The 25039-nt window shown below is 41.2% G+C and overlaps 1 protein-coding gene and 1 pseudogene across 3 annotated transcripts in view; both read right to left on the bottom strand.

Moving 5' to 3' along the window:
- Nucleotides 1-25039, bottom strand: part of XPO7 (exportin 7) — an 83992-nt gene that overhangs the window by 7345 nt on the left and 51608 nt on the right. For both annotated transcript variants that reach the window (XM_082842986.1, XM_082842985.1), the window contains exons 6-21: nucleotides 22804-22908; nucleotides 21016-21181; nucleotides 19097-19170; nucleotides 17197-17316; nucleotides 15327-15473; nucleotides 14395-14567; nucleotides 11881-12074; nucleotides 11320-11425; nucleotides 8862-8997; nucleotides 8272-8345; nucleotides 7026-7106; nucleotides 6039-6102; nucleotides 5527-5635; nucleotides 4445-4551; nucleotides 2092-2180; nucleotides 1249-1356 (exon numbers count right to left, since the gene is read on the bottom strand). In XM_082842986.1, the coding sequence (XP_082699112.1) occupies nucleotides 1249-1356; nucleotides 2092-2180; nucleotides 4445-4551; nucleotides 5527-5635; nucleotides 6039-6102; nucleotides 7026-7106; nucleotides 8272-8345; nucleotides 8862-8997; nucleotides 11320-11425; nucleotides 11881-12074; nucleotides 14395-14567; nucleotides 15327-15473; nucleotides 17197-17316; nucleotides 19097-19170; nucleotides 21016-21181; nucleotides 22804-22908 (1853 nt within the window). The remainder of the gene's footprint in view (nucleotides 1-1248; nucleotides 1357-2091; nucleotides 2181-4444; nucleotides 4552-5526; nucleotides 5636-6038; nucleotides 6103-7025; nucleotides 7107-8271; nucleotides 8346-8861; nucleotides 8998-11319; nucleotides 11426-11880; nucleotides 12075-14394; nucleotides 14568-15326; nucleotides 15474-17196; nucleotides 17317-19096; nucleotides 19171-21015; nucleotides 21182-22803; nucleotides 22909-25039) is intronic.
- Nucleotides 19177-20349, bottom strand: LOC309964204 (mitochondrial transcription rescue factor 1-like; annotated as a pseudogene). The gene has a single exon. The product of its transcript is annotated as a mitochondrial transcription rescue factor 1-like (transcript).

Raw genomic sequence — 25039 nt, 5'->3', positions numbered from 1 at the left:
GCCAGTGGCATTCTGCTGTCTCAAGTCCCAGCAAGTTCATCCCATCTTGGGACCTCTGCACTTGTTTTCTGTTTAGAATGCTCTTCCCCCTTATCCTTGCAGGGATACCAGAATCTTTCTGCTCATTCATATTACCTTCTCTGAGAGGCCTTCTCTCCTTCCAATTCCCTTCTGTTTTATTACCTTATTTAACTTTTCATAGCATGTACCACTGTCTGAAATTATCTTCCACACTTTTTTTTACTGTCATCCCCCCAGAATGCAACATCTAAGTGGGCAGAGGTTTTGTCTGGCACAATCGATATGAAAGTGCCTAAGTGGCAAAGAGTAGATGTTCTTAAATGTCTATTGTATAAATGAATAAGTCTTAACTATAAGCCTCATGGGAGGCTATAGCTTCTATGAATATTACCCACTTCTTCACTAAGACAGCTTTAAAAATTATTAATTCTCAGGGTGCCTTAAGAGGCAGATACAGACCTGAAATCCTAGTGAAGTCAAGGTGCTAGAGTTTTCTTTCCTTTCCATCCCTAAGTTGCTGGGCAAATCTAAAATGTGGTATTTTGGAAATCTTTCTCACTTTTAAAATAAATCCAGCTGTAATCTGCCTAACAAATCCCTTTCTGCAGAAAGAGTATTGAGTGTTCTAACATGTCTGCATCCCTCTCAATAGTCTCTATGAAATGTGAACTATAGAATGTGATGGACGTGGCACCATCACTAAATGTTAACTTTTATACATGTGGGCAGGGAAATCAGAATTTTGGTCGCCAAATTCACTTCCCTTAAGAGTGGCTATCTTGAGACTTTTTTTTTTTTTTTTTTTTTTTGCAGTACGCGGGCCTCTCACTGTTGCGGCCTCTCCCGTTGCGGAGCACAGGGTCAGCGGCCATGGCTCACGGGCCCAGCCGCTCTGCGGCATGTGGGATCTTCCCGGACCAGGGCATGAACCCGTGTCCCCTGCATCGGCAGGCAGACTCTCAACCACTGCGCCACCAGGGAGGCCCCTTGAGACTCTTTTTAAAGTGACTTATTTCCTGCATGCAGCTATGGCATTGTGTGGTTGGGGACACCCTTCTTTCAAACAAATAAAAACATACACTATAATCTTTTAGAGGTTTTCAAATTTTGACAGCAGTGAATCTTAATATCTTCCACAATCTGCTGAAAACACTAGATAAAGCAAATTATCTTAGGGATCTCTCAGATAAAAGGGCAGCTGTACCCTTTGAAAATCTCCCTGCTTACCTATTATGAACCAATTCAGCCATTAGCTTGAGCACAGGTGTGGTACAGGCTGGATCATGGTACCATAGCTCAATTGCCCGCTGGAGAATTGGCATGTAGGATGGGTAGCTGTAAATGAAAAGCTAAGGAAGAATTCTGAATCCAGAAAGGTACAGAACTTACAATAATTTCTCAGCACTGGTCAAGCACAGTCTGCCAAATTATAGTTCTCTAATTTCCCGTCTCTTCCTTGCTAATCTTAAGAGTCTTTCTAACCAGAAGGTGCTAGAGCGATGTGTGTCCTTTAACTTGTAATAGGCATCTAATGACACATTGTAATTTACATAATGCCTTTCTTCTGAGGAGCACAATGTATTTCATATTGTTCTGTCCTCTTACCACTTCTGTATTGTGACAGGGAAGCAGCTAGTTCCTTTACCTAACTATCCGAGAGACAGAGGCACTTAGATTTGAAGTGATTTGTTCAAGGTTATGAAGTTAGTAAGGTCAGACTTTCTAATTCCTAGTACAGCTGTCTTTTTTTAGTAGACTGTAATGTCTCTCTTTTCTAAGTGTAGCAAAATTCCCATGCAACAATTCCACAGGCATGTATATAACTGGGACCCAAAAGAGAAACTGAGAAGCCACCTCACTCATTTCCCAATCTCAGTGACCAAAGCAGGCATCATATTATTGGACCAGTGTGGAATGACAGCTTACAAGACATATGGCAGGCCTTCTGGGTAACTCTTCACCTTCTTTTGCCTCACAACTCCTTCCCCCCACCTTCCCTGATGACTTCATCACCCATTCACACTCCAGTCAAGGCTTGCTGTGGTACGCTCCTAGTTTGAGTTAGGATACATCCATTCAAACAGCATCATGAAGCTGGTCTTGGCATTGAAGGCGAAAGCTATCCCTCTCAGGTCTCTTACTAGGCCAACTAGAGTTCGCTGTAGTAGAAGGCAAAAATATGTTAAGATACAAGAAAAACCAAACCTGTAACCACCTGATGGGGATTTCACATATCTGTAATCAAATTCTTCCTCCCATCATTCAACAAATACTCCTTCCCAAATATTCTCAATCGATCTCTTCCATACTAGAATGGAATCTCTTCACTTGGAAAATTAGTTTTGGAAGCTTTTTATTCCAAGAGAAAGGGATGGTTCCTGGCCCATCATGGCAAAAATAGAGGCTGATAAAATTTTAAGACATTAATGTGATAAATCATATGTAAAAAGTAGAAAAGCAAAAAAGCTTATTCAAGAAGAATAAGGGAAAAAAAAGGCAAAAAAGTACATACAAGAAGAGGGAGAAGAGGCATATTCCTAAAGGTCTGGTCCACATCTAATTACAAAGGTGCCAGTGCCACAGGAATGCAAATGTAGACTCCGCCAGAAGCAAGACAAGAGTCTACAGGTATCTGCCCTTTGGTTGGGGTGTCTGGAAATTAGACTGATGTGCCGGATCTTGGACCTATAAAAGTACTAATACTATACTTTTACAGAAAGAGTGAGACCCAATGAGGTCAAATAATTTGCCCATAGTTGTGCTGGCAGGTGGCAAGAGGGCCAGGATTAGGACTTACAACACCAAGACTCCAAATCCAGTGCTCTCTTTCTCAGTAGAGCTTTTACTAGCGGGCTCTGAACAGCAATAAAAGCGCTTTCAAAAGCTAACAGTCGTCAGTAGGCACAGTTGGGTATCCTGACTCATTTATCAAAAATGTCTGCACTTCTGCTAACAGTCTATTCCTGAACAGATACCATAAGCTCAATTTTAAGTCTAAGACATGGGCAATCTAAAAGATTTGTTATATGAGGCACGACAGAGATATGGTGATGGTTGTAGTTCATGGCCAAGGTGGTTCTTTCATTAATTTTACTTGTTTTTTGATGGGGGAAAGGGCTGATATTCACTGATATCCCTCATTTATCCTTGACAGTGGTTGATACTCTATCCTGTTATTGATCTGTTCCACATTAACCTTAGCTTTGAATGGTACCCATCTCAGACCCCAGAACGCTGAAGTAAAGAGGAGCGAGTTGGGCAAATGGTGTTGCTCTCTGACTTCCCTGCTAATCTGGAGAGAGAAAACTAAGGGGCTTTCTAAAGATGAAAAAGGAGAATTTTAGAATGTCAGGTAAAGTCTGGCATTTTGGGGGGCAATACCCCTGAGCTATTTGGCGGGTCTAAAATTCAGTATCAGTGTCATTATGAACACTGCAAAAAAGTCCTACAAATATTAATAGTCTAGTGTTTTCTGGTTTTGGTACAGAGATCTATAGGTAAAGAGAGCAGGTGTGCGTGAAGTAAAAAGATGAGGAAAGCAAAAAACCAAGAAATGACCATTCTGACAGCCAGAAATCAGTAACTAAATGTAACTTTAAAGTTCCATTTGTATGGAAATTCACAAACCCTTCTAAATGACTCGTGGGTCAAAGAAGAAATCTTAATGGAAATTAGAAAATACAGAGAACTGAATGCTAATGGAAAATGTTACATACCAAAACCTGTGGATTCTGGAGACCTGTTCCACAACAATATGAATATACTTAATGCTACTAAACCATTCACTTAAAAATGGCTAAGACAGTAAGTTTTATGCCAATTAAAAAAACCAAAACCAAAACCAAAAAACACTTGTGGAATAATATACCTAGAGGGATATTTACAGTTTTAAATGATTACATTAGGAAAGAAGGGCTGAAAAGTTAAGAAGTTACAACCACAGAATAACACCAAGGAAAAAGTATGAAGATAAAGAGTAGAAATGAATGAAATACAAAACACAGATAAAATGGAGCTAAAACAAAGCAAAAAGTAACAAATCTCTGGCAAGACGTCTAGAAAAAAGAGAGAAAGCACTAATAAGCAGTATTGAAAATGAAAAGGGGGCATAACTAAATATACAACAGAGATTAAAAAGGCAATGAGAAAACATATAAAATAACTTGATGCTAATACATTTAAAAACTTAGATAAAAAATCCTAAGGGCTGTTTAAGAACACACTTTAACATAAAAATAGAGTTTATAAACTTACGCTGGTTCTTCTATTTCAAAATCCTTGGAGTCCAAGAGATTGAGTAAAAAGCTAAATTAGTGGAAAATTTATGGATAAGCACTATTCTCTGCAGTGCTACCCAATCTAGTCGCTCAGGGACTGACTGCCCTCAACCAGAAGCTGATCAATCAGTGGGTGAAGGACTCACCTTTGCCTCTTGCTCGTTGAAACTATTAGTACTAAACATCTGGGCCACAGCCTCAAACGCTGCTGTGAGCGGCAGCATGAACTGCTCATACTGATCTTCATCCTCTCCTGCAAGGAAAACAAGCCGGGGTGTGACCCCAATAGAAAAAAATGCAAGGCTGTGTATGCATGGAAAATAAGATGGTATGACAGATGAGCAGACCCAAGGATAATTCAGAGGGGGTCCCTTGATAATCCCAATAGGTACTGGTAGCAATTTCAGAATAAAATGTATATATAGAAATAATTTTTAAACTAGAAAAATCGTCACGGCAGAAATCATCTAGTCTGGGGATGCCCCAATTTTTTCAATACTGAGATTCAATATCGGAGATTCTGATGTGTACAACGTACTATGTTGCTTATGTTTCCTTAATTGAGAACTATAGTCAGTTGAGAAAGGACTGAGGCTGGGGTATGAGAACTAGATGAGACTTGAACTTGAATCAGGCGCTTGTGGAGAGGCCCTTCTTTTTATACCTTTCTTTTTGTTTTTTTAAGTAATCGTTCGTAAATATAGAAGGTTTTATAATGTAATTTTAGTAGGATTAAATTTAAATAGCTAAAAAATTATGATACTATTAAGCTTCAGTTTATAAGTTGAGCCCAAACTGCTAATATCACAACCAGAGCCAGAAAGGTGCTTAAGCTCTCCTGGTTCACATGTGCCAGTGAAGTGGGTACTGAGGAGTGCTGGCTGGCTCAGGTGGGTTGCACCTCAGTGTGGGAGGAGGGGATTATCTGGCTAACGAGATGCATTTAGGAATTCTCAATTCCCTTATTTTATAGATGAGAATTATGAATAGAATTTTAGAACCACTGCACATCAAATGAAAACTTCAGACTCATACTGTTTTTCTCTTCCAGTTACAGGGACCATGATAGCATGATCTGTTCTTGGTGAAATCAGACTGTTATTTCAGCTAGTTTTGTTACTGTTGAAACAACAAAAAAGACCTCCCCCACATCTAGTTTTCTAGCCTCAAGTGAAAATTTAGAACCATGCCGGATTACTTCATGAGCCTCTAGGACTTATTGCAGTACCTAAATCCACCATGAGGAGACGCCCAAGTGCTGTGTAGAAGGTAGTTCGACACCGCATGTCTGTCAGGTTGGACTGATTGTTAATACCCAAAAATGAAAAGTGCTCGCTCTATTGAAAAAAAGAAAACAAGTTAAAAAGATAAAAACATGGGTCAGAGGTAGAATGCAAGCCAGAATTACTGAGCCCTTTCAAGCTAATGGCTCTATTATCATTCCTTAAGGGTGTAAGGGGTATTAAAATTTTTTTAAAAAAACTATTGTTATTGTTACCTAGAACTAACTTATCTCCATATGAGTAACAGTCGGTGACTTCACCATAACTTAGGTTATCTGGATCCCAAACAGCAGCTCTCACGACAGTAAGTGTAACCTGGCAGTGTGACAGGAGTCAGGGCACAGCCTTTGGCGGCAGCAGCGCCGAGGAGCTCAACTTAAACATCTCCCTTGTTTGCTGAGAGAGTGTGTGTGTGTGGCTGCAGAGCAGAACCAGGACGAGGGGCTCAACCACTCACCGTGTGATTGTTCAGCATGAACTGTACCGCACTCAGCTTCACTAGTTTCCTTACACTACTGTATGTAAAGACAAAGGAAGAGGGTCAAGGAAAGTGTGATGCAAACTAAGAATCTTTAATGCAGGATGCGCACTTTCTAGGTGAGTACTATGAGTTCCATACCCAGCTATCTTATTTTTCTTAACCATTTGAGTATGACACTGCCAAATGGGAAAAACAGGTGTTCTCTTTTAAGCAGAATTTAACTGATTAGTGAGAGAATACCCATACCAAAGTCCTATCTGTAAGGAAAGAGATGAAACTCAGCAGTTTCCCCCAAGAATCATGATATCCTAGAGTAGCTTATCTCAATGGGGCTTCTAAGAGAGAATTAAGCCCTAAAGCCCACGTCAGGCATCCACTGTGTGGTGAATTAACCTCTCTCCTATGCATTTAGAATGAGACTAGCTATGTACGATCTTTGGGAGAACTGAGAAAAAAGTCACTCAGATCATTTTTATAGGGTTTACTTCTCTTGCAGACCCCTGGTTGTGAAAGGCTGTCTTAGAGCAATTCAACCTTTACAGCAGACTGAGTCCAAGTCAAGAGGAAGTGTAGTGGCTACTTTTACTGCAAAGTTTGTAATCAGGCAGCTTCTACCTATAAGCTGATAGAAAAATTCAGATGGACTTTGCTGCCACCTATGCTTAAAACCTTGTTTACAAAGAGTGTGTACCTATCAGACAGACCTGTTGGGTATTTCTGGATCTTAGAGATAGACAGGAATAAATCTGTGGTAGACTATTAGCTTGTCGGTTGGCTCATTTTTTAGGGTCTGGAATTATTCCTGGATTCTGTTTGGGTATTGTCTTTGGTTCCTATGAGAATGGAAGATACTTAAGTACACATACAGCTAAATTAAAAGAGAAATGGAGGAGGCCATGATCTCTAAGACTGTGGCACTCCACAGTTCCTGTTTCGCCCAGAAGCCAGCTTAGAAAAGGATATCCAATGGAGAGGTCATTGAGAAGCTGTAGTGTCTTGGAGGTGATTGGTTCACAACGGCCCCAGTACTTCAGGTTGGTGATGCTGGAGGACAAAAAGAAAAAAAAAGCAGGAGACACTTTTGATACGCCTGGCATCTTTGAGAGTTGGGAGAAGAAGAAAATCATCCATCAAGAGTCACCACACATCTGCATCACCACTTCACAGACATCACAACCACAAAAAATGGGTATAAAATCTCCGTACTTACATTTGGTTGACTAGAAAAATTATCCTTCAGATAATCTTCACTACTTGGTTCCAAAGCTACACTGGCCCATACCCAGGCCCTTGGAATTCTGGGGCACTCCAGGGCTGATTTCTGCAGCAAGGGTAAGAGATTTCTGCGGCAGTGATAACATGCAGACGTATGCAATTCTGCACCTGCACCATCCACTGTCAGCTGCAGAATTCTAGTAGCCCTTGCTTCTGGGTTCTTGGCTGGCAGAGTCCTTTAGACCCCCTTTGCTTTTTTCATCTTAAATGATTAACCAGCTCATGGATACGAGTGTTTAGGATTGGGATGGTTGGAAGGAGGCAAAACGTCACATTGCACACAGCCCTGGGTAATATATTTATTTGGCTCCTAATGTGTGCTTTGATAAATTGAGCTCCTAAAAAGGGGGAAATGTAAACAAAGGGGCATAACTTAAAAAACAAACAAACAAACAAACAAAAAACAAAAAAGGGCCAATCAGGAGCTCCAACTTTGATGACAATCCAAACAATAGCACTAGATTTTGGAGATTCAAGACCCTCGAAGGGTGTTATGCTTCTTGAGAGGAGTAAGCCTTGTTTTAGAGTGGGGCTCTGCTCCTGGGGGCACACCTAGTGGAAATCAGTGCCAGAAAGTGAAAGCCCACTCTGGGCATCCTGGCAGGAGGGTGATCTGGTGAGGAGCTGAGCACCAATCGCTGGGGAGGAAGGTCTGTTTTGCTAATGCCATGGCAGGGCTTCACCTGTGATTCCAGAGGCTGTAGATGAGATTCCGTGTGAACAAAATGAAATCCTTGCCTGTACAAGCCTGGAATGCTCTGGGGCCGGGCCATATCTCTAAGCACAGCTTGTCACACACTCAAATGCACAATTTTCTGACGCAAACGATCAATGCTGGAATACCAAGGCACTGGCAGCACAATGCCAAGATCACATTTTACAGTTGCAACAGGATTGCAAGGGACTCTTGCTGATGGCAAGCCAAAACACTTACATTTTCCCTATGAAGATGCTTAGGACCATGGTCTCGTCATTCAAGCCCAGAACTTCTGAGAGTCGGCGGTACAGCTGGTGGTGTGTTTAGGGAAGAGAAAGTAACCAGAAAATATGGATTAGAAAAATCATATCCCAGTATTGTTTTGTCCTCATTCAGGAGCCTAAGATATAAGAAGAAAATGGACAACAATGCTGGGGAAGTCTTTACTGAAGGAATGAGCTAGTTTCTAAGTATTACTAAATACTGGATAGATGCTGAGTTATCTTCAACCCTGAAATTACAAAAAGACTGTCAAAACCTTTTGTTGTTCTGAACATCAACTCATGTACAGAGACTGAGAATTGCCAATTTGGGGGAGACCAACAGATGTTTTGACTGGTCATTTATTAAGCACATGAAGTACTAGAAAAATGGACCCAATTTTTTGATGAGTCTCCCCAAATTCTACAGACCGAGAGGAGCTATTTGGTATATCCTGATACATGAAATCTGGAGATTGTATCTAAACTGCTCTCTGTCATTTCTCTTAATCAGAAATGCCACAACCAGAAGTGAGAACTAAATGGAGCCAACTGAGAGTCTGTTACCTTAGAGGATTTCTGCACCTGGTCCCCAATGTAGATCTTACGAAACTGTTCAAAAAAGCTCAGCATGGCCAATTCTAGTTTCTCGTTACCCGCCTGAGCCAAGCGAGAGTCTGTTAGGTTCATCAGCTGGAGCACCCTAGAGGTGGAAGAGCAATGATTCTCTCAACAGCAGGATATCCTGGTCACTGCAGAAAACCAACCTCCCCTGAAGTAGGCACACGTCCCCTCTCCTCACCCATCCTATTGGAAAGGCATTCTCTGCAGGCTCTAAGCTCCACTGAGGGAACAAAATTCTCCATTTCTGACCTACAGGAACCTCAGCCGAGGAGTATGAAGGACCGGTTACATGTTTAAAACTTCCAGTCGCCCGAGACTGTAGATGGAAGCAGAACTCATAATTGCTTAAAAATAGTGGAAAAAACACTAGTACCAGGGTTATGGTCATCCTTGAAACTTCTGTGAGACCCTGGGTAAAGCAATTTATTTTCTGAGCCCCACTTCCTCATTTATAAAATGAGGTCAATTGGACTAAATACCAGTGGCTCTCAATCTTTTTTCTCATGGAGCCATAAAAGGAAAGGAGACACATGAAGGACGATGTTCACAGGCAGGTAACACTTCCAGGGACCAAGAGCAGATATGCTACCTGTGACTTCATCCCTCTTCCCTGCACCCATCCCCTCAAAAGAAAGCATACTGGAATGCTGGGATGAATAAGAATGATGCGATTACAAGTGAGTCACTTGGCATTTTGATAGTGAAAATAGGTAACAAACTATTTGTGACATCATGAGCGAATTGGACTCATTCATCGTGTTGGAACACTCAAGTTGAGAACCAGTATATGAGACACTGTCTAAACTCAATCTATATTATGACACACAGTATCACAGCAGGCTACAGAATCAGAAAGGTATTGATTTCATCTTTATTAAATCTTTGATCAGCTCTTCAAAAAATGCCAGTGTGATATGCCGTGGAGACTTTAGTCAGGATTAAGGCACCTAAGGGCAGATAGGCATCTGACAGATAAAGTGGGGGTGGAAAGAGACCAATGGGGATTTTCAGAATAAGAATAAAAATTATGGATTGAAATGTCTGGGGACCAATAAATTCTAAGGCATCATGTTAAAATGTGTTTATCTCTAAGGAGAGCATCTGAAAGTTTAGAACCCTTCAGGGTAGCAGTTCTCTGCAAGGTAACAAAACCACTTTCATAAAAATACTAAAACATTATTTGCCCTTTCACTCGCATTCTCACATGAGGGCTGCAGTGAGGTTTTCCAGAGGCTGTAAGACATGTGATATCACAACAGACTGAATGCAGAAGCAGAAAGGAGAATCCAGCTGACTTCTACTATGCCAGACATTAAAACAAAGCCAGTTTTCTCATTCACTTCTTCTGAAAAAATAGTTATTAAAAACAACATTATGGGGCTTCCCTGGTGGCATAGTGGTTGAGAGTCTGCCTGCCGATGCAGGGGACATGGGTTCGTGCCCCAGTCCAGGAAGATCCCACATGCCGTGGAGCGGCTGGGCCCGTGAGCCATGGCCGCTGAGCCTGCGCGTCCAGAGCCTGTGCTCCGCAACGGAAGAGGCCACAACAGTGAGAGGCCCGCGTAACACACACAAAAAAAACAAACAACAACAACAAAAAATAAGACGACAACGAAAAAACATATGTTGACATGAAATGGGCTTATTGTTATTTTTAAACAAATTCATAAATATTTTAAAAACTTCTCAGTTTTACTTTCTAATACAATAAGTATCGATAGATACAGCTTACATAAACAGAAGCTCTTTGAGGGCCTCCATACTTTTTAAGAAGGTAAAGAGTCCTGAAGAAAAGGTTTGAGAACCTCTGCAGGCTATTAAAAAGTCCTGCCTTTTTATTTCTATGTTAAGTAAAGTTTCAGAAATCACTAAATGCTCATTTACAGGTTTTTAGTAAGATTAGAATCACAGACACGAAGTAACTTGAGATCCTGTATGAGGGAAAGTGTATGGTCAAGAGATTTGAAAGGCTGTAGAAATTCTGTAATTCCATTTTTGGGGATAGTTGAAGACCCACAGCTTCCTATTAGACTTACTCTGGTAAGGCAAAAGCAGTCCACATTTCATTAACTCTGAGATGCTGCACTTAAACAGAACTAAAAGCTACTCTCTCCACTCTGTATCCAATATGCTTAATTCTATATCCATCATTTCCTTTGCTGAATTACTGCAGATGGTTTTTTAGTAAGGACTGCAGGCATGGTTGTTGCTGTACTTAATAAAAGGTTTGAATTTGAACTTGTAACAGTTCTTCATGGTCAATCAGCTTAGATTATATTTATATTCTATAAATGGGGAGAAATGCACTAACAGAAGCATGTCAAGTTCCCTGGTCTCACGACCCAAAAGGGGGTGGGAGGGTCATAGCAGTGAAATAGGAAGCCTCCATGGGAGCACTTACCGACAGACAAGCTCACCGTCCATAGCATCTTGCTCATCAGTGCTGGCAAAAGAGACCCGGCCACCAATCACTGCACCAATGATATAAACCAGCCACGTCAGCCTTCCTGCAACAGGAAGAAGACCCATTAGTGTCACCACCAGTGATCATTTCATGAAGAAATTCCACACTGTGAGGTTCATTTCTTACTATGAGCTTCCTTAATCTCAAGAAACTGAAAAAGTCATAAAGTTTAACTTTTCTTCCAGAGAATAGCTACTCCTCTGCTCCGGTAAGGGTGATGCCAAGGGCGAAATTCATTAGATGACCAAGGCTCCCCTATCAGACAGGGTCGTTATTTTTACAGTGCAGTACTTTCTTAAAGTTAAACATACCCGCTGCAGGTATGATTTCAGGTGCTCCTCCCTAGTTCCCTGTGGCATTTATTATCAAATATTCTTTTGTGTGTATGGAGCTAACTGATGATGGAAGAATTCTGGGGGGAAGGGTGAAAGAGAGGTAGCAACGAGCGAAAGCGTGCTGACAGCACCTTCTGCCAGGCCCAGTCCACTGTCCACTCACCCTCCTGCACTGCAATGTCCATGGGGCTGGCGCTGGCACTCTGGAGCAGCTCCTGATAGGACTGGGCAGACTGGTCAAACAACTGCACGAGGAGTGCACACGTCTTCTCATATTCACAGCGCCCGATTGTAGACAGCTGGTCCAACTGCTGCTGGACCAGACCTGTATCCTCCAGGGGATCTTCCAGTCCATCTCTACTCCCAAGGGAAGAAGGAAGGTGCTCTCTTAAAATATGCCTACTGATTTCTCTGTCGCAGCAGTTCTCCTTCTCCATTTATCCACCCCGTGCCGTTGTAGAGGCCCAGATCCCAACCCCACTTTTTACCAAGGAAGGAAGGTGTCTCAACCTAGCATCAGTCTCCTGTAGGTATGCTCTGCCCATTGGTGTCCAGTCTTCCAATTCCCAGTCGCTTAACATTTGTCTGCCATGATCCTCTCAGTCCTATGCTTCTCACCCCTAAAAGCTCTTGGTTCTCAGCCTCTTGTTTGTTCCTGACTAAGTAAACTTTGTGACTACAAGTAACCTGTCCCTTGTGTGAGGCCACTGTGACCACAAGTGTTTTGGAATTCAGAAATCTTCAGATTTTAGGGAGGCACTATGATGCTTCTACCATGTAGTACGAACCCTCCCTGGGCTGTGGCATGTCAAATACAATATTCCTGTAGCAAAATGTATAAATATTATGAATAGTCAAACGAAGTAGAATTAAAAAAAAATGACTATAGGGCTTCCCTGGTGGTGCAGTGGTTGAGAGTCCGCCTGCCGATGCAGGGGACGCGGGTTCGTGCCCCGGTCCGGGAAGATCCCACATGCCGCGGAGCGGCTGCGCCCGTGAGCCATGGCCGCTGAGCCTGCGTGTCCGGAGCCTGTGCTCCGCAACGGGAGAGGCCACAACAGTGAGAGGCCCGCGTACCGCAAAAAAAAAAAAAGACTATAAATGGTCTCATATCAGCACATGTCAAGTTTTGCCACCAAATGAGTTTTGTGCCAAACTTATGAGAAAAATTAATTTTCACATCTTAAATTTCAGAAATGCAGATGAGGCACTGTGGCTCTATACCAGGTCTTGCCTTATCCACTGGTTCCCAGACTTGAAAGTCTTACCATAAGTTCACCATGTACTGTTACATCATCGTATGACAGCCCAGCAGCAGCACCACCACGGCAGCAAGCAGTTCAGAGCTGTGCGTTTACCATGACCCACACACGAGGCCGGGACACAGTAATTTAATCCTCATTACAACTGTGCCCAAGAGTACACAGCTATTAACCGGCTATGTGGGCCCAGAGCCCATACATGTAACCCTCCCCAGCATGGCCTTGCTGAAACTAGCTGAGTCCTCAGGAATAGAAACTATGAAGCTAACAGAACAGTGCTTTCCAACGGGCTTCACAAATACTCGGATTTTGAAATGACTCGAGTCATAAACAGTTGAGACTATAATTCTTATGACAATTAAATGTACTTGGGGCTTCCCTGGTGGCGCAGTGGTTGAGAGTCCACCTGCCAATGCAGGGGACACGGGTTCGTGCCCCGGTCCGGGAAGATCCCACATGCCGCGGAGCGGCTGGGCCCGTGAGCCATGGCCGCTGAGCCTGCGCGTCCAGAGCCTGTGCTCCGCAACGGGAGAGGCCACAACAGTGAGAGGCCCACGTACCGCAAAAAAAAAAAAAAAAAAAAAAGTATTTGATTCTGAGCAAATTAAGAATCTGAGTTAAAAAAAACCCAAAACACCCCAAACCTTCAGAGTCCAAGTAAATTCCCCTGAGAAATAGCCAATGAAAAAAGTATACAAGATAAGTCCCTACACAAAGAATAGCCTCATTCTTTTTTTTTTTTGGCCACGCCATGCAGCAGGTGGGATCTCAGTTCCCTGACCAGGGATCGAACCCATGCCCCCCGCAGGAAGCTCAGAGTCTTAAACCATTCCCTGCCAGGGAAGTCCCTAGAATAACTCCATTTTACATAGGTCATTTCTAAAGGGTCTGACATTTCTTTATACTATAGATTTCTGGTCCAGTTAGTAGTCAAGGAAGATAGAAACCATGTGTCAGTATAATGCAGTCAGTGATCGGCTGCCTGGAATTCTTACATCTTCTAGTAAGCTCTGGATTGTGTAGCTTATTTATCTACTTATTTCTTTAGAAGTTCACATTAAGCACCTATATTTTACACATCATAATTGTTGTCATCTATAGCTTATAAATGCTTCTCTCATGTTTAAAGGAAATCACTGGCAAGGACAAACATTATACTGATATACTTTGTATTCAAAGATACTGCTATGGTTGGTGAAGAAGGGACATGAATAGGATATTAAAGAGAAAGACTCTTCTTTTGGACTTTATGCTCTCCTCAGCTATTGTGCTAACGTGAAAAAAATGCCCATTATGGTGTTAGCTCTGATATGACTCATATCAAGTACGCTTTTGCCAACTGGGTGTCTGATCTCTGGCAAGTCGGATGCCAGGATACCTGTGGGGAAAGAGGGAGGCTGGCCCAGTTTCCTTACCTCAGTATGATGTGCACAGATTCCAAACGGGATGTGATGTAGGCTTTGGTGACCTCAGGAGTGTAAGTCTCCAGCATGTGGGGCTCTGTGGCTTTCACGTATGGCACGGAGGCTGCCAGCCGCTGCCACAGGCTCAGGAGATAGTGCACGCTATTTGGGGCAAATTCCCAATGCTGAGGAAAACCAAGAGAATAGGAGGCATAGTTCTCATTTTTGTACATAATACATTAGTCCCATGCCATCTGACACAAAGGATAAAGAGTTTTCTTAAAAAAAAAAAAAAGAGAGCGAGAGAATGAGGATAAACTTTGATGGGCTTTGTTCTGTGCATGGCAACTAGTCTAATGTGTTTAGTGGTATTTCAGAGATTAAACATCCAGTGACAAGAGCTGTTCTGAGCTGGCTGAGTAACTGGCTCTCAAACATCAGTAGCACGAGCATCTCGTGGAGAGCTTGTTAGCAACAGAGACGCCAAGGCTCCACCCTGGACCTAGTGAGCCAGAAATTATGGGGGTAGGACCCAAGCACCTGCATTTCTCATCAAGCTCCCCAGATGATTTTGATGCAAGCCATCGCCTGTGAGAACCACTGCCTACACATGACTAAAGAGAGGGCGCTGAGTCTCTCTTCACTCTTCTGCCCAGCTCCCTGTTCCAATCTTGCCTTTTTTGGGGGACTACAAGGGAATTCTCCCAGTCTTGAATCTAAATATTACTCTTGCAGTTCCCTCATGCTCCTCTAACCACACTCCTTGAACTTTTGTAATGTGAATGAGTAGGCTGCAATAGTAAGCACTCTGTGCAGGGTTGCCCTATACTTACATTCACTTCTGCCAAGGGAAAAAAAAATTCTTACAAGGTTAAATAAAACCAGTGAGTAAGAGAAGAGGTTCCAATGTTCAGGAAGAAAGGGACAAGCAATTAAAGACAAACCTGTAGGCTGGTCACTGTGAAGTTAGCTATCAATCGGATGACCTCAGGGTAGTTTTCCACCTTTACTAGTTCTCCCAGTTGATAGTTACTCTTCAATCGGGCCAGTAGTCTGCAAAACTCATGGTAATTGTTTGGGTCTGATAAACTCTGGTGACAGCACAGGGAGGAAAATAAAATGTAAAATGTGGTTCATTATACTTCTTCCCGAATGACATCTGGGATGGCATGAGGAGAGGGGGGAATCTGCTGCAGGTCATCATTCAGAATGACACATTTGTATAATGTTTAAAAGCATTTTTTTAAAAAGTCACTTTTAAAAGGGATTATTACATCTATTATCTCATCTGTCCATAATAATCATCCTGTGAGATGGGGTTATTAGCCTCAATTGGAAAAGTCTGAAACAGAAGCCCAGGAGGACAACACTACTTGCCCAGGGCTGTAAAGTTGATTAATGGCAGAAAACGGGCACGATCTAAGATGTGACTGGTCTGTTTGCTTCCCACCAATCAAATGAAAAGTAATGAGATTTTTATTTTCACATCTGTCAAATCTGTCATTAAGCACAACTAAACTACAGTAGCAAAGTTACACAAATATTTCATATATTATATCATCTTTGCTACAATAAACATACTCCTATATTAGTGTGTTTATGTATTTTATTATATACTTATATCAAACACTTTTCATCTGTTTGCATACTACACCAGCATACTTGTTTCCTTACATATGTCCTCCTCTATTAGAGAAGGGGGCAGGTTTTGTTTTGCTACCACTGAGTCCCTGGCACATGGTAGGCGGCTCCATACAATTTGTTGATAGAATAAATGAATTTTTAAAAAGAGGGAGAGAACAGAGTATATTTAAAAGTGAACTGTTTTTATGATATTTTCTAGTGTGAAGAAGAAATACTTAAAAAAAGGAGGTGTTAGCTGAGTCTCTGGGACTGAAAAAGACAAAAAGGGCAACTGAGTTATGGAATAAATATTTGAACGAGAAATAACTCCCCTCCCACCTAAATGTAGCCTTATACACTTAGGTAAATAATGTACATTCAAAAAAATGGAAATGAAAACAAAAAACAAATTTTAGATTCTTAATTTCTTTGGGAAAAATGACTAGCTCTGTCCTTGTTTTCCTTCAAAGTGATCCCTTCCCTAAAATAATGCCATTTGCAGCAACATGGGTGGACCTAGAGATTGTCATACTGAATGAAGTAAGTCAGAAAAAGAAAGACAAATATCGTATGATATCGCTTACATGTGGAATCTAAAAAAAAGGGTACAAATGAACTTACTTACAAAACAGAAGTAAAGTCACGGATGTAGAAAACAAACTTATGGTTACCAGGGGATAAGAGGGGGAGGGATAAATTGGGAGACTGGGATTGATATATACACACTACTATATATAAAATAGGTAATAAGAACTTGCTGTATAGCACAGGGAACTCTACTCAATACCTCGTAACGGACTATGTGGGAAAAGAATCTAAAAAAAGAGTGGATATATGTATATGTATAACTGATTCACTTTGCTGTACACCTGAAACTAATACAACATTGTAAATCAACTATACTCCAATAAAAATGAACAACAACCACCACCAAAGGGGATCCCTTCCCACAATTCCTACATTCCTGAAGCTAGAGGATACAAGCTCCTCTTCTGGGTAAGTATTATTTAAATCTACAAATATACATTCACTTAAATCTTCTGAAGATTTAAACAGACTGAACTGTTTTCTATGATTTCTGCTAAGTGTGACCTCTAGATTGATTTTTCTTTGGAGCCATAACAGATAGGCATATACTAATCATACACACATATACACACACAAATAAAAATACATTCTCAAAAATCTTACCTGTGGGTTTTCCAGTATTCGTTTAACACCATCAACAAGGTGAGAGAGAAACTTGGCCCTCTCTGCATTGTTAAACAGGGATCTTCTAACTGAGGCAATCTGTACTAAACAGGATAATACCTAAAGCAGGGCACAACCCAAACACAAATGATCAAAAAGATTGTATAGCTATTTTCATTACCCTTTCCCCTGCTGTAAATATTCTTCTTTACATATGGCACTAATGCTGTTCTTTCAACCCCTGCTACCATTATAATGATATAAAAAGACGATCAAGGGGGATGTAGCTTAGGATATCTGAAACAGCTTTATTAAAAGAAAAATAAAAAGAGCATCAGATCCAGGTTGATTGTAACAACTAGTTAAATCCATAGTTTGGAAATTCATCTACGTTTTATTCTTTGACCACCCTGATGGCTTCTTTGATTTGTGTTTAAGATATATATTTAAAGCTTGAAAATACCAAGCAATTCATAGTTTAAATAATGCTTTAGATTTAGTTTTTTTTCTGTTTTATTAAGGCCTTTTGGCTAATCAGCCTTTGCTCTGTAGTGCTATAATGAAATAACCAAGTCAATCTGTGCCCTAAAGAAAACAGATTTTATAATGAAAACATTTTCCCCTTTCCCCACTGTGCTAGATATTTATATTCTGTTTGCCCCTCCAGATCTATTTTCTGCCCTTCTCCTCCCTGCTCTGCTCCCTGGGAGGCTGACCTCTGTTGACTAACAACAGCCAAGTTCCCTTGCCTTCTTGCTTCTCATTGGCTTCAACCACTGGAAAGTACCAGCAGGAGATCAAGGGCAGGAAGAAAGAGGAGCCCCCTCCTCATCCCCAGCTGGGCCATGGTTGGCAGAGTTTCTCTACCTCTGGTGAACAGCCCTCCCCTAAGTCACAGCTTCAGCTCTCTCCAGGGTTTCTTTCCCTTGCCCCTTGAGGCTCCCCACTATTGCTAGCCCCAGGGGGTGTACATCACCACCCCTTGTTGGATTCCCTTAATTTTGCCCACCCCTTTACAAACAGTCCTTTCATTAATTACCCTTCTTAAGTGTTACCTTTTCCTGAAGTAAACTTAACGATACAAAAAACACGAACTCATGTTTCTGCTAAAGTGAAGGTCCACATTAATTTGGAAAAGTACTACTACCAGGAAAGTAGTCTACTGCAGAAAAACTATGCAAAACACCCATTTACTTTACTGTATTTTCTTTGCATGTTTTGTACAATGGTATTTTATACCAACAATCTGAAATATCAGACCAGCGCCTTTTAGGACCTGAATGAATTTTGAGATTTGAGGAGGTTAATTATTGCTTTAAAGGAGAAATGCAGCATTCCCAAGAGGTTTCAAATGTTATTCAGGATAAGTATGCAAATATGCCTTCCCAATACAGCTTCCATTTAGCACTTATGTAACATATGCTTGAGGGATTTTCAGAAATTTTCTTAAGTCTTGACAATCTTCAAATAGACAATATAAGGTGAATTCCCCACATTCTAGCCTGTGTCAATTTGAGGTGTAGTATAAAGTCAGATACAAAGGGAGACCAAAAGAGCTTGACATCTGCAGCAATCTGTCATTAATGACAGGAACAATTATTTTTGGCCGCACTGTGCGGCTTGTGGGATCTTAGTTCCCCAACCAGGGACTGAACCTGGGTCCCTGCAGTGAAAGCGTGAATTCCTAACCACTGGACCGCCAAGGAATTCCCAGGAACAATTTAGAAGGAATTAAGACTTTACTGTGAGAACCTTTAGGTGACAAGCTTTATCTCAAAAGCCTAGATAACTAACCCTAGTATTTCTATGCTTTACTTCTATGATTTTGTACAACAAAATGAACATAAGGCTCATTCACCATTGCTACGTTCTAGAAATAGAAATTGTGGTCCTGACTCACCAGAGGTGAAAATGAAGGAGGGATGGAATGATACAGGTCAAAAAACAGTTGCAGAGTTGAAGAATCTAAGAACGCTGAAAGACAAAAGAGCACTTTACTGAGTATGTCTGCACAATGCAGCTGGCACACTCTGGTGCTACACATCGGGGAGCATATCTTCCTGCTTGCTTGCTCTTTTTTTTTTGGTAGGAGAACCTTATTTTAATAAAAACGTCCTCTTTTTAACCTGGCCCCTTCCCCCACCACTAGAAAGCAGCTTTAGCGCTAAAAAGCAATCCATTTATTTGAGCGTACTTTTTTTAGGCAATTTTAACTTTTGCCACCGCCGTAACACCACTCTGTATTTCTCACTGCTGGTCTTCAAACACTTTTTCCAGGAGAATCCTCATCACTGTCTCTGTTTCTGCTTCTCTATCCTCTCCAATTAGAAGATCCAATGTATCTCCCACTTTCACCGTTCTGCTTTTCTTCCATAATTTTTCCCCGTTCAGCCTGAGTTCACCTTTGTAGAATGCATCTTCCACTTTGTTTCTCCCGATATCCAGGCCCGTCTTCAGGGTAACATCATATCGGAAAGCCTGCACTACTTTGCCCAGGTCCCTATGCTCTCTGACCGCACTGGCGTCGTCCTCTGGCTCCTCTTCTTGCTCACTCATCTCATGATGCTCACTCTCTTCATCAGAGTCCCCTTCATCTTCCACTTTTTGCAGTCTCTTTAGTGGATTTTTTAGAGCTTACATTACTTTTGAGTCTTATGGAAAATATATTCTTGAGATATTAAAAGCCCTGAGAGTCTCAGTGAGAAAATGTTATGGAAAAATGTTTTATAATTTGAAGCATTTAACTTGGTACTAGACAAATATAAGTATCGATTCCAGGAAGCACAGTGTTTATGTGAAGGTGTCCCTTGTAGCGCTCTGCAGAGCCCAATCCAGGCATCTGGCTTTCTTAAAGCGCTGCTGGGCAATCTGACGCTAGTCATAGCCATGGCTCATACGACCTTCCCGGGTCCTCAAGGTCAAGGGAAACTGGACACCAGCGTCCTCGAGCTCGCGGTCTGCGCCTGCAGCCAACAGGAACGGCCGGGTCCAGGGGAAGATGGCCTCGGCCCGCCGGGTTCGCAAGGCCCCTAAGAGCCCCCGGATCCACGGGGCGTCCCGAGCTGGCCCGGCTGGGGCAGGACGCCAGAGACTCACGCGGAGACCTGGCAGGTGCGCGGGCGGGGGACTGGAGCTCGCCTTGCCCGTATTTCCCATGTGCTTGCTGTGAAGCAACAGAAGCGGGAGCGGACAGGGGGCACCGCACGCCGGGCAGGGGAGCAGTTACCTGTACGTCAGCGCCTCTCCCCCCTCCCCGCCCCCCGACCCCACGGCTTCGCCAAGCGCAGGACTCCACACCTCTTCCTGCTTTCTTATCTTACAGAATGTTTATTTCATTTGAAAGTGATAAGCTAATAGGGGCTTTTTGTTTTCTGTTTTTTTTTTTTTTTAAAGCACTGTTTTTAGCTCCTCTAAGAAATGGATTCATTCTTCTGATTCTCAAACAACTTAAGACAATCAGAACTCTGTTCATAGCAAGAATTTTTATCCTTAGGAATACAATACCAAGCATAAGCACAAGTTCTTTTATTTGATTTTGTTTTTAAAGTTAGAAATTCCCTCAAATGAGTAAGATATCAGAAGTCTCTAGGTGATTAACACAAGGTCAAACTCACATCCGCCAGGAACCCAGTAATTAAAGAGTTCTCCCCGGCTGGAGGATCCTCCAACAGCCTCTCTCTGACTTTAAAAAGACCCATACTGACATCCTAAGTTTTCTCTAAGAGCAAGCAGGGGATTTGCCAGGGGTTCCTGAGACCACCCTGCAGACTCCAGGTAGAGTGGAGAGGCCACCTGTTTCAGAGGGCGCAACTGTATTACCTGATCGCCAGCTGGTGGGAATCTGTACCGTGCACAGGTCATCTGAGGACTCATCAGTAGAAGTGCCAATGAAATCAAAGTTTAGGCAGTTATGAGTGAGTTTGAGCAGTTGCATCAGCAAGCCATGCTGACTTTCATCATTCAAGTTCAGATTCTTTCCAGAAGCCTGTAAAAATGACCACATAATGAGCCCCAAACAATCACTCCTCTCTTCCAAGCTTGCTACCAGACTTACTTACGAGGAGGCTGCTAAGCCAGAAAAGGAGGGCGGTATTCCAACACAGTCAAGTGACGTTTCTCTCCCAAAAGATGCTGCACTTCCATCACCTTCAAAGTCCTTCCATCACTATGAAACTCCTAGCTCCTTATTTACTATTAAAACATATTTACTATAAAAACATGAAGCTGGTATTTAAAGAAATTCCCCCTTTGACACTTGCTCTTTATATGCTGTAGGCATCGTGGCCACAGTGAATTCTGAAGCAATATGGGATGTTTGGTTACTTTATTTGAATTTTAGATCCTTATTATTTCTAGACAGGGCTGGGACTAAACTCTGGAGGGAGTTCTAGTAAATTTTACACCCTGCCCTATCTTCCTTCCTTTTTTTAACATTACCATAGCCAGCATCAACAAAAATCTTTCAAACCACAATCAAAACAAAATCACCACTGAATTTTATTTATTCATCAGCGGTGTACCGGCCTATAGCTCAATAGTGGTCCAGAGCTACGGTGACTATGAGATTCAAATTTCTACCAGCTGTGACCTCAGTGACTGGCTGGCTCATTGTTTTTGACAGAATCAGTATTAGAGGAGGTTTCAAGGCTCAGTTTTCCCAAAAGCTTTTTCCTTCTAGAAACAGCTTTTGCGAGGCAGCTTGTGAGCTACAACAGCTTTTGCGAGGCAGCTTGCCCAAACTGAGAATTTTTTGGGAATTCTGAAGTAAAACTAGGTAACTGAAGGAAAAGATGGACATCATTAACTGGGACAAAAAAAAAATCCAAACCTGCTTCTAATACTACAATTGAGACACACTGGAAAATGAGAACAAGAACAAGAAAACAAACAAACAAAAAACCCCCAAACGAACACGAAGCCAGAGGCTAATTCCATTTGGCTTTCTAGAGCGACAAAGCATCCAAACATGGTTATACATGTGTAGAACTCACAAGTTAACATTTCTTCCTCAGTTCAAGTCTATCAATAAATGAAATACCAACTTGCTATTTTAAAACTGGTAATTTCCTTCTGTGATACTGTCTACCCCTTCAGGTTATGAAGTCTAAGTGGATGTTAAAAATTCAAAATCTACTTTTCCTTACAGATGTTGCTTGTTTATTTGCTGCCTGTAACTCAGCAGGGGACAGGGAAGCCAGCTTGTTTTAGTATGCTAACAATGTAGTCTGAGACTGCTTTCAAAGCACTGAGAATCCAAACACCATAAAGTGAGGATGCTTTTACTCCACACAGGAAGGTCTTATGTGGATATAAAAAAAGCAAACAAGAAAAACCTCAAACTTTGTGGTAAACTAGTTCCTTTAAAATAGGAGCATGGGATAAGTGTTCACATACTGCTCTTTACCTAGGGGAATAGATGTGAAATAGGGAAATCACAGTTCTTTCTTTCAGTTTGGTAAGTTTCTTCAACAGCTCGGACATATGTATTACGTGAGACATGACGATGATTAAAGAGATGCATAAACTCTCATGGGGTCATAACAAGTCCCCACTTATTCTCATCCTTTCAAAAGTATCTGTGAATCAGGTCCCAGCATACAATCTCACCTGTTTTAGCAGATTGCAGGAAAGAGTGAAGATATCAAATAACGATGAATCTCGGAAAGAAGAGGCTATTTTTCTGTGCTTGGTTAAAGGATGGGTGGTGTCTGCCTGTGCAGAAAAACAAACCAACACAAGTTTTAGAATTAGTTGCAAAGAAAAGAATTTTCATGTAGACTTCAAGTAAACTAGAAGGATTTTCAATAAGACCGACATAAATAACAAAATACATTTTAAGCATTTAAGTTACTGTTAGACCATATTTAGTGAGAGAATGCAGATGACAGTAAGCTGCTAATAACAGCTAGCCAGGATATCATGTCTCTACTGCATACAGAGGGAAGACAGAAGGAGAGGTGAGTATCTCCACTGCAAAATTTTAATTTCCTCTGCACTCAGGGAGGTAAAATTTAACAAACTGTTGGAAGACATTGCTAATAATTTCTATCATCTTGTATTGTGGCTTAGTCTCAAAACCAGACAGTAGCAAGGCTTGGGTTTTGGTAAACAATCCAGTCAGGGCTGAAGTTACTACAAAATTTCTAAAACAGTCATTGACTAACAGCCATGAACTTAAGACAGACGATAGCCTGTAATACTCTCTTCCTTCTCTAACCTATTTCAACATGTAGTCTATACCACAGAAGTGAGTACTTAAGTGGTTGTATTCGTCTCTCATTCACTCCTCTGTTCTTGTCTCTTCTTCATATTTTAAAGGTTTTTGTGGTCAAGGATTAAGTCTTTTACTTCTTTAGTATGCCCTCTATTTCTGACACATAGTAGGTACTCAATGAGTGCAATAAAGGAATTTCAAGGTTGCCTAGAGTAATTTCAGTCCAACCATTTACTGTAAGCTTAAATCTCTTCTATATACTGTTCAGTTCAACCAGGAGGGAGCTCATTTTGCTTCTGGCACATTAAAGAAAAAATGCAGCAAGATTTCTGATAGACAACCAAGTTATGGAATGCCCCCTTAATTTTATTTCTAAGTTCAAATAGGAATGGTAACAGAAATATGCTTTCTGATTTAAATGACAACCAAAAAAAAAAAAAAAGTCAACAGAAAACTAAGTTACATAGAGGTTCAAAGTGTTCCAATTTTAGCTTCAGTGTCACTGTGTTATCATAAATGTCTTGGATAAAAAGGTGATGCTAGATTATATACCAGATGCTATATATAATCTGTTATACTGATCATAATACAGAGAATAATTTCATCTTAAGTATGTCACACACATTTCTATTATTTTCTTAAAAAAGACAAAATTTCGAAGATTTTAAAAATACCAACACTGATGGATTTTCTGGAACCAAGCTTCAAAGGGGAGAGCATTAACCCCACAATCTCTGTACTTAGTTAACGCATGCTGTCTTACTACAGGGGTAATAGTGGGTAAATAATACGTTAGTTGCTAAGAGCACAGGCTCTGCAATAAGCCTATATGGTTTGAATTCATATACTGTTGCCAGGTAACTGTGACACTGTAGGCAAATTATCCAACCTTTATGAGCCTCAGTTTCCTTATCTAGGAAATGGGATAACCAGAGTCCCTATCTCACAGGACTATTGTGAGAATAAAATTAATATAAGTAAAGTGCTTTCAACAGTGCCTGTCACATAGAAATCACTCAAAAGTGTGAGCTATTATTTCGATAATTACCAACCGCAATGGGGATTGCATGTGACAGAGAACACAATATGGACTCCAGATTTTAACAGACTATAAGCTAGTGCATTTAAAATAGTACCAACTCACAGTTAAAATTTCTCAGGGTTAATAGAAATGTCTGCATAAATATGAGCAGTAGCAACAATGATGCCAATGTAATTAATAGCTGACAACTGAAGGGTGAGATGTTACAATTAATATTAATTCTGGCCTGTTCAATAATTATAACATTTTAGCTGGATACAGAAGTAAATGACTAAAAATAATAGCCAGAGCAAAAGAAAGCCACTGGTGTTTCCTCTGTAGTTATCTGTGACGTCAATGACTATTTAAAAAAATTACCTGGCATTTAGCAGAACGTTTCGTGCATTCTGAAAAGATTATCAGCAAAATCTTTAATAATAGCACATGAGAACTGATTTTGGAATCTTTACAAACACATTAATTTATACAGCAGAAGGGGCACACCAATGATGCTGGTTTCCTAATTTCTGACTTAGGACCATTGCTCTCATCTCTAACAATGAACATTAATACCACTGAGGAAAGCTGAGATGAGAGGAAAAAATATT

This window comes from Leucopleurus acutus, assembly GCF_964270905.1.
Source record: "Leucopleurus acutus genome assembly, chromosome: 7".
In the NCBI taxonomy this organism is placed as follows: domain Eukaryota; kingdom Metazoa; phylum Chordata; class Mammalia; order Artiodactyla; family Delphinidae; genus Leucopleurus; species Leucopleurus acutus.
This window is presented reverse-complemented; position numbering and strand designations above follow the sequence as displayed.